General features: G+C 65.7%; 2 protein-coding genes across 2 annotated transcripts in view; both read right to left on the bottom strand.

Annotated features, from left to right (window-relative positions):
• MNEG_2546 (hypothetical protein) overlaps positions 1-1577 on the bottom strand; it is a gene marked incomplete at both ends in the record, with an annotated part of 2195 nt that extends 618 nt beyond the window's left edge. Inside the window, 3 exons of the mRNA XM_014048976.1 lie at positions 38-310; positions 692-1222; positions 1512-1577. Of these exons, the coding sequence (XP_013904430.1) occupies positions 38-310; positions 692-1222; positions 1512-1577 (870 nt within the window). The remainder of the gene's footprint in view (positions 1-37; positions 311-691; positions 1223-1511) is intronic.
• A 6817-nt stretch (positions 1578-8394) lies between these two features.
• The window catches only part of MNEG_2545 (hypothetical protein), a gene marked incomplete at both ends in the record, with an annotated part of 3568 nt that continues 2582 nt past the window's right edge, over positions 8395-9380 (bottom strand). Inside the window, 3 exons of the mRNA XM_014048975.1 lie at positions 8395-8601; positions 8760-8864; positions 9102-9188. Of these exons, the coding sequence (XP_013904429.1) occupies positions 8395-8601; positions 8760-8864; positions 9102-9188 (399 nt within the window). The remainder of the gene's footprint in view (positions 8602-8759; positions 8865-9101; positions 9189-9380) is intronic.

Genomic DNA, 9380 nt, shown 5'->3' with positions numbered 1-9380 from the left:
CTGCTAGGAGCCGCGGGGGCGCAGGGGAGGCACTCACCACAAGCGCGACCACGCCCGGCCGTTCCTCAAACGCAGCCCTAAGCTCAGCGTGACCCCAACCCAGGTAGGCGTCTGGGGCCGCCCCCGGCGCCAACGGGTGGTGGGCGGCGACGACCACGCGGCCCCCCTCGGCCGCCACGTCATCAAGCTGCGCGCGCAGCCACGCCGCCTGCGCCGCGCCCACGCCGCCGTTCCAGGGCTGGGCGTTGGGGTGGGCGGGGGTCGGATGTGCCGCCAGCCACGCGGCGGCCTCGGCGGCCTCCGGCGAGCCCTGCGGGGTTGAGCCCGTGAGGGGAGCTGTTGCGACTGCTGCTGTGTTTCTCCTCACTCCACTGTGCACTGCCCCATCCTCCGCCTGCCGCACCCGTGCTCTCCTCGCTGCTCCCCAAGTTCGTCTTTGGCGCATGGCCCTGGCCACCCCAACGACCCCATTCAACAGCTTTCACGGGTGCCTGAGCCAATCCCCGGGCCGAAATCGCGCGCGTGCAGGGCGCCACACACAGGCGCGCCTCCGCGCGTGTGGGCGTGCGTGCGTGCATGCGTGCGTGCGTGCGCGTGCGCGCGCGCGCGCGTGTGTGTGTGTGTGTGTTGTGTGTGTGTGTGTGTGTGTGTGTGTGTGTGTGTGTGTGGCACGCGCGCGGGGATGTTTCACCTCCTCGTGGCCAAACAGGCTGATGTCAGTGGTGTCCAGCACCAGCAGCCGCCACCCGGGCGCGAGGCGCGCCGAGTAGTAGCCACTGCTGCCCTGCGGGAACCCCAGCCGCCCCAGCAGCTCAGCCCGCGGGACAGCGAAGCAGTGGTTGCCAAGCACGTGCCGCAGCGGCACGCCGGCGGCCGGCAGGCGGTCCAGCTGCGCCAAGATCAGATCCAGATCTCGGCGGGACTTCAGATCGTGATCTGGGTCGTCCGGGCCGTAGCCGTCGATGATGTCACCCAGGTGCAACGCCGCCACCAGGCCGCCTGCGGGGGCCCCGCCGCCGCCGTCACTGCTGCCGCCATCCGCTCCGCCGCCGCTGGCCGCGCCATCCAGGCCGGCCGCGGCGCCGCCGCCGCTGTCGCCGCCGCTGCCGCCGCCGCGCTGCAGCAGGCGTGTGTGCTCTGTGAGTATGGCGTCCACCACCCCCTTGAGCTTGGCGGGCACCTGCCTGAAGCGCTGCGTGCGGCCGTCAAAGTGGCCGTCCTCCTGCGGGGGGCGAGGTCGTGCCAGCGGTGCAGGCGGATCGCGCGCACGCAAAGGGAGGGGGGCAGGGCGCACGGCCCTGCGGGCGTTGCGGCTGGCCGGCGATGTGCGCAAGGGTGTGTGCGCCTGCAGCTAGCTGCAAGAATGAGGTCAGGTGTGCAATGAGCTGCGCATGCGGTCTGCGCTGATGGTTTCTTAGGACCCCCGAAACGCCAGTAGCCTGGTGTTTGAGGGAGCGCCAGGCCAAGGCAGAGCGCGAGCAGGACGACTGCACCTGGCTTGCACCACAAACCTTGTCAGCATACTGGATGTCCGACAGCACCGCAAAGGTGAAGAGCGGCGCCTCCGCCCACGCCATGACGCCGCTGGCGAGCAGTGCGGCCGGGCCGCGGCGCTGCTGGTGCCGCGGAAGGGTCCCGGTGCGGCGCGGATCTGTCCTCTAGGTAACTACAGACGCTGCTTAAGGTGTCAGAAGTGCTACTAAGACAAAGTCACGCTGAATAGTTCCACGTTGTCGCGAATCAACACCCGTTCGAGCTGCTGAGACGACTGCAAGCAGTGTAAACGCGGCTCATGTAAGTGTGAAATCGGGAATAACACGGTGTCAGTCACATGCGCTCGCTTGCCACAGCTCATCTACACACCAGTGCAGTACTCTGGTGCAGGGTGTGACTGGTTCCGGGTGTGAGGATTAGAGCAACAGATTGCATGTGATGCAGACGCCGGAAAGGTGTTGTGTCTGTAGCTCCTGGGTTAAGATGAAAAGTAAGTGGTGCTCTGACCGCATATGCATGACATGCCTTGTCCGCCGCGATGACATCAGACAGCTTGCGTAGTGTACAAGCACGAATTCTCCCTGCAACCACCTATGTTGTGCCGCAGAGCACCACCATTTTTTGGCCCACCCAAAGATATCTGGCTGCTTATCCCCCAAGCTGGTGGCTCTGGCGATTTTTTACTACGCAGGGGACCACCTCCTCTCCCCGGCCGGGGTTCCCGGCCGAGCGGACGACGGCAGCAGTCAGCAGCATGTGTCTGAGGTCGAGGGGCAGGATTGCGCGAATGCCAGTGACAACCACAGGGCAATCCCCATACTGTCATCAAAGGTTTGGAACGTGAACGACCATATTTACAGCTTTTACAATTGACAATACCCTTCAACAACAAAAGAATGCTGGCAGTCAAAATGCGTGCGGAAATGTGCAATGTGTCTTTCGGTGTCGCGGGTTGGTTGCACCGCCACAACCGCCGTTGTTGCTGCAAAAATACGCGCATATGCGCATGTCCATGTGGTTGCCGCACATCAGCGCTGGCCTTTGCCACCTTTCTTGTGATTGTCGGATGTCAGCAAAATGGAGGTGAATCAGCTCCAATCCAAACAACCTCAGAAAACAACGATGATGAAAGCGCCAGCCTCTCTGCAAAATTATATGTATATGGGTGCGCACAAGCGCGGCGCCGCTGACCTGCTGGGGTCACCGATCAACCAAGCAAACAAGCCCCCTTGCTAGAGCCCGACAACAAGCAGCAGCGCGCCGCCCGCAGCCAGCAGCACCCACAGCCCGCAGGCCGCGTGGCCGGCCGCAGCGCTGTCCGGCTCTGGCCTGCCTCTGGTCCCGCCAGTCAGGGTGACAGGCGTAGCCTGGAACGTTCCGGCCTCCGGCTCGGGCGGCGTTATGATGGGCAGAGGCTCCCGGCTGGCGGCGGGCGCGACGGCCGCGGGGGCGGCCAGGGTGCCAGCCGCGGGCCTGCGGGAGTCGGGGTGCCGTTTGAGGTGGCGGACGTGATGAATAATTTAGCATATTGTGGCTGTATCACGCTGTACCCTGTCCTCACTGAGCATGCGGGCCGAGGCAAGGGCCAGCGAGCGTTCGCCATCGACGGGTCTGAATGTGACGCATCGTGCCCGTCGCTGCACGCAGCCGACCGCGCCCGCGCTCCCAGCCTGGCGCCCAGACCTGCTGCCCGCAAGCTGGGAGAAGCTCACCCGGACACCGCCGGCTTGGCCACGGTCGGCGACACCTTTGCAATGGGGTTGGGAGAGGGCGGCAGCTCTGGCGGCGTGGGCGTTTCTGGTTCGGAAGCGGGCGAGGCGGCGGCAACTGGAGCGGAGGCCGCCGGCGCCGCTCGCGGCCCCTTCGGGGGCGGGGCTGCCGGAGGCACTGCAGCTGGCGTCGCAGGTGTGTGTGCGGCCGGTGCGGATGGTGTGACCGCGGGCGCTGGGGGCGGTGCAGGCACGGCTGCCGGCGGCGGCGACGCTGCCGATGGCAGTGATGCAGCCGGCGGCGGCAATTCTGGCACGGCAGCTGCCGGCGGCACAGCAGCTGACTGCGATCCCGGCCCATCAGCTGGCGGTGGCACAGCAGCTGCCTGCGACCCTGAAACAGCAGCTGACGGCACAGCAGCTCCCGGTGGTGGGGTCAGGCGCGGAGAGGTTGCCCCTGCCGGCTTGGTCGCACGGGAGGGCTCCTGTGCATGTGCACGCGTGGGTCGAGCCGGCGGATGTGCCGCAAAAGAGCCCGCTCGCACCACCGGCTCGTCCGGCTCGTCCCTGCCTGCGCAGGAACCTGAAGCCCTGGCTGCATCTCGCAGTCGAAGAGCTGTGCACCTGCTAATACCCCTGCACCTGCAGCGGCCCGGTGTGCTGCCACAACCCAGCACCAGCACCGTCACTGGCGCCTTCCGCCTCACCTTTGGGGGGGCGTCCGCAGCAGGCCGTGCTGTTGCCGCTGTTGTGGGGTTGGGCTCCTCCACAGGGGCCTCTGCTGCAGGCTTGGCAGGCGCAACATCGGCAGGCGCCTCCGCAGCGGGGGCAGCCGGGGGGCCTTCCGCCGGGGCAACTGCGAAGCCACAGGATGTGTGGAAGAACCGAGAGCGCCAGCAAGCGGGGTCGCCTCAGCTGCCACACGCCGTCGAATGTGCTGACACAGCGCCATGCCGGTAACAGTACTTCTGATGTAGTACAAAGGAACGCTCTCAAATACACCCCCCCCCTGCGGGTCGGCAGAGCCAGGGGTCGAGAGCCCACCCAGCACAGGGACCCGTGGAAACGCGCCCCATTTTTGCAGGGACGATGTTGCAAAGTCGCACGCCCCCAAGAGAAGGTACCCCAGCCCATCACCTGGAGCCACCGCCTCGGAGTTGCTTTTCGGGGCTGCAGCGACCGCTTGAGCAGGCGGCGACTCGGCAGCAGCTGGCACAGGTGCGGGAACAGCCGGCACCTCCGTGGCAGCTGGAACATCCGCAGGCACAGGTGCAGGTTCTGCAACAGCTGGCACAGGCGGCGGCACAGGCGGCGGCGGCTTCTTAGCGGCTGGTACAGGCTTGGGCTCAGGCGCTGGCTTCTCGGCGGCTGGCGCAGGCTTAGGCTCAGGCGCTGACACTGCGGCAGCTGGCACAGGTGTGAGCTCAGGCGCTGGCTTCGGCACAGGTGCCGGGGCGGTGGTTGCCACAGGAGCAATAGATGCTGGGGCCATGGAGGGGGTGGGCGCGGAAGCTGCGGGCATGGTAGGCAAAGGGTTGGGGCAGGAGGCAGCGGTGAATTGTGCAGTGTTGTGAAAGAACCGTGCCGCACACACTGTGCCTGTCAATGATGGTGTGTCATGCAGGTCCCGCAGTCATGGTCAGCTGCCACACGCACCGCCTGGCCGAAAGCACCCTCGCAAATTCAGGACCCAGGTGTGCTGCGCATGCACAACAGCCACGCATACTCCCGAAGCCGGATGCGCCCCCACACAGAGCATGACACACCACATCAACCCGCCGTAGTTGCGCAAGTGCAGAGCCCTCCTGCTCCGGGCGGGTTGGTGCTGCGTGTGCCACTCCTACCCACACCAGCTAGCCATGCGACCCTGCCTTCCTACCTTGCTCACCTTCGACAGGCACAGGCAGTGGAGCTGGGGCCGTGGCTGGGGACGATGACGGGGAGGGAGCAGGGGCTGGGGATGGGGCGGGTGACGGGGCTGCGACGGGTGTGGCAGCTGCGAGGTGCAGCGATGACGCGGGTAGCCAAGCGGGGGCAAAGGGGTCATCATGCAGGTAGTGCGTGTGCGTGCTGCAAAATCCTGCAGAGGACAGCCGTGTTGGCGCAGCCCCGCGAGAGCCGTAGAAGTATCGAGATGCACGCTTTTCAAGATCCTAACCCACCCTGCTCAGGCGCCAGCTCCGGCGTGGCAGCGGCATCCGGCATGGGTGCAGGTGCCTGTGTATCCGGCCCCGATGTCGGCAACGGCACAAGAACAGGCGAGAGGAGTGGGGTAGGCTCACTGGCGGCGGTTGCAACCTGTAGGTTTTTGTTGCCCCAAGGAGAGCGAAGCGGCGGTGGACAGTGCGTGCTGCAAAAACAAGTTGCAGTAGCAAACAACAATGCACAATGCCTCAACGCACCGTCAAACCAGCCAACTGGTGGCCTCTGGTCGGGTACAATACAAGCCGGCCGTGCACGATGACCGTGCTGAATTGAGCAGAGAGTGCAGGCACTTGTGCGTGCGGGTGCTTTAAGCCAAGCAAACGGCACCTGCGACTTGGGCGCTGGAACTTCTTTTGGAGCAGCCGCGACAGCTGCTGGCGCTCCCGGAGCCTCGGCGGATGCTGCGGCGGCAGCAGTGCTGCCATCCTGCGGTTCCTCTGACAAATCAGCCGCCTCCGCCACAGGGGAAGGGGAGGGCTGGGCGGGCACTGGCCCGGCAGCCTCCTTAGGAGCAGGTGTGGGAGCTGGGCTGTCCAGGGCAAGGGAGGAGGCTGCGCCGTCTGGGGCAGGTGAGGAGGCTGCGCCATCTGGCGCAGGCGTTGGAGATGCCCCCTCGGAGTGCGCGCCAGGAGCTGCGGCGGGCTGGGTGATGGCGGCCTGCGACGCGGCTGCGGCTGAGTCGGGAAGCACGAGTGCGGGCTGCTGCACATCAGAGAGCTGCATCGGTGACACAGCCGGCGCCGTCTCTGCCAGCGGCGCGGGCTCATCAGCCTGCACTGGTGCCTCGGCCGCCGGCGATGGCTCGGCAGCTGGCGACGCGGGCGCGGGCACCAAAGGGCTGGCTTCGAGCGCGGCCAAAGGGCTGGCTGCGGGTGACGGCGTGGCGTTCAGGGCGGGCGCGGAAGGCAGCGTCAATTCAGTAGGCCGCAATGTCGTGGGCGGTGGACCTTGGGGATCCATCAGCGAAGCTGCAGGAGACGCGCTGGCGGCGGTTGCGTTGCCCTGAGCGGCCGTAAAGCGTATCCCTGTGAGGTATGTATCACCAAATACATCTGCCTGAGCGGAGAGCACCTATTCATGCGCTCTCTGCTGGGTGCGACTGCGACCTTCAGTGATCCGGCCGCCATAGCGGGTGACATGTGGGCGCGGAAGGAGCGCTGAATGCAGTTGGACCCTTACCCGAGGCCAGGCACAAAAGCGCCCCGAAGATCGCTGTCGCGCGCTGCATCGAGGCTGCTCTCCCCATCTGACGTGCCCGAGCTAAGCTCAGTCAAGAGATGTTTCTAGATCCGATGCAAAATGCTGTGTGACGACCTCGCTTGAGTCCTGCTGGCTCTGCTTTTCATTCCCAACTTGGGAGTGCCGTGGGAACATCGAGCACGATAGGAGGCGAAGAATAATGAACTTGTGTCGTCACAAGCTCCATTCATAACTGGTCGCCGGGGTCCGTGCTGGTGCGCACAGCGTCACTGGTCCGTCAACCACCTGCGGACTTCAGCACGTGTCACCCGGGGGACGGCTGCCGCGGCGAGTGTCCAGCACAGCCGGGGATGACGCGTGCTTGGCGCGGCGCGTAAGATTATTTCTGTTGGTTGCTGAATGGCCGCCGCATTGGCGTGCTTGGCTGACTAGTTGGTTGCTGAATGGCCGCCGCATTGGCGTGCTTGGCTGACCAGAACAGCTTAGGCTGCCAGCGGGTCCCGTTGTGAGGCCTTCAGATGCCGGGTGGTTGGCCACCTGCGAGGATGGCTGGCCGCTGTATAACTCCACGTCTTCTGGTGTGTGGTGCTCTCTCCTCTCCAGCTTCTTCACACTATTATCTAGCCAACGGCAGGGGCACCCTGCTATCCCGAACCCGCAAGCAGTGACAGCGCCCTTATGGGCCACGAAAGATGATCGGGCGCCAATTGAAAGGAGGAGGGCATGCCGCCATGTGCGATGAAAGCGTTGCAGCCTGCTGCCACTGATTACAGCACCAGGCGTGCATTCACAGCGGCCGTCGCGCGGCGCCCCGCATCTCGCACCGCAGCTTTTGCGACCCAGTAATCAGGCGCGGTCGGGCTGTCGCAGTGCGATAAGTGGGGGCTCCGATACAGCCTGCACAGTCAGGGCTGCGACAAGGCAGGCGGGTCAGTCATGTGTTCGTCAATGTGACAAGGGTCGTGTCATGTCAGGCCGCGTCAGGTGGTGTGTGGGCAACAGCGAGTCCATCCCAATCCAGGCCTCGACGCGGCGGCGGCAAAACACGGTCGCGTCAGGTCTTTGAAGGGGTTTATCTGATCAAAAGGGGCGACGACGTGCCAAAGCAGGACGCGTGTGCTTGCTGAATAGTGGCACACACAACAGGTGGGAGCGCGCCTGCTCGGCTCCCAGAACAAGTGCTCAGCCAAGCGCAGGAAGGAACGCGCTGGGATCCATGCTTTTGGCAACGCTGGCCCGGACGCAGAAGCAGTGGCGACAGCTCAAGCAAGTCCCAGGGTGCAGGCAGGGCGCAACCTTGAATGATGAGCCGCTCTACACAAAGCAGGCTGGTCACGGCACCGGCAAGGTGCTCTGCTGGCCCACCAAGGGCCGAGCGATGCGAGGTGCAAAGGGGCTTCGCCTGGTGCAGGCAATGCTTGAACAGAACAGAATTGGATGCCGCGTGCCCATCCACCTTCACCCTGCACCGACGCGAGCTAGTCGCAGGCGTCAAAATAGACACGCCCCTGACCCCACAGCAGACCGAACTTATGTATCCAGCCACCAGCGCCCCTCTGCGACGCTGCGGCAGACAAGCGCTGGCAGCGCACGTGACGCATGCTCCTTGCGCTGCTGGCAATGCCGGCGCAACGCTGAGCCTCCTCCCCACCCACCAAACAGCTATCTACCCTGACCATTCCAAGCAACCCTTCCACGGCGCTGCTGCCCGCACCCGCACCCGCGCCGCGACGCCCGCCGATCCCCGCATTTTGCCCTTCAGCCAGGCGCGCCGCCGCCCGTGCGCTCAGTACGCCGCCGCGGTCGACGCCCAGTAGCGGCTGCCGCCGTACGCGCCCGCGCCGCCGCCCGCGCCGACGTCGCCGCCAGCGGCCGCGTCGGGCGCGTAGTCGTAGGCGCCGGCCTGGTCGTAGCCCTTGTCCGCGCCAGAGGGGCCGGCCATGCTCGCGGCGGCCTTGGCCTTGGCCGCCGCGCTGCCGACAGCAGCCTTGCCCTGCGCGCCAGCACAGGACACAACAAGGTGGCGAGCACATCAGCAGGTCCGCTGCCGGGCGGCCACTCATGGCCTGCAAACTTGTCCCCTCCGTCACCCCTCTTGCTGCTGTAGCTTTCCAATGCTGATGTCAGTGCCGCCAACCACGCCGCACCCACCTTGCCGGCACCCTGGTCCCCAAACTTGGCGGACGCCCGCGGCTCGTAGCCGTGGCCCTCGGGCAGCCCGCTCATCCCCTGCTGCATCTGCGGCGGCGCGGCGACCTGCGGGGCGGGGGTTTGACGGCGCCCACGAGCGCGCACATCCATCTTCGACCGCAAGGGCCCATGCACCCCAGGCTGGCAGAACCGAAGAAGACCAGCGCACCACACAGCACATTGGCTCCAAAAGGAGTTTCTTTCAGGCCCATTCGCCGCTGCAAAAAGCATGCCGGGGTTCATGTGGTGGGGACAAAGCGCTGGGGGCGCTCGTGATCCCTCAACCCTTGCACGCATGCACACCTGGGCGTAGCCTGCGCCTGGCAGGGCGGACGTGGAGTATTGGGCCATCGACGGCTCAAAGGCGGCGTAGCCCGCCTGAAGCCCCTCCTGTGGTGGAGGCAGCGATCCGAGGGCAAATCAGGGGCGCTCTGCTTGTGCAGTCGGGGTGTTCGGCCGGACCGTGCTCGTGCCCGGCAGAGAGAGCAAGCCCCGCAGTTTGTACGTTGCTTCCTGCTGCTGTCCCCACTGCCGCCGCCCCCGCGCCTGCTCCGACACCGGCCGCCCGGGAAAGGGCGGGGC

The sequence above is a fragment of the Monoraphidium neglectum genome (genome assembly GCF_000611645.1).
Source record: "Monoraphidium neglectum strain SAG 48.87 unplaced genomic scaffold scaffold00291, whole genome shotgun sequence".
In the NCBI taxonomy this organism is placed as follows: Eukaryota; Viridiplantae; Chlorophyta; class Chlorophyceae; order Sphaeropleales; family Selenastraceae; genus Monoraphidium; species Monoraphidium neglectum.
The sequence above is the reverse complement of the archived record's forward strand: the minus strand, read 5'-3'. Positions and strand labels throughout refer to the sequence as shown.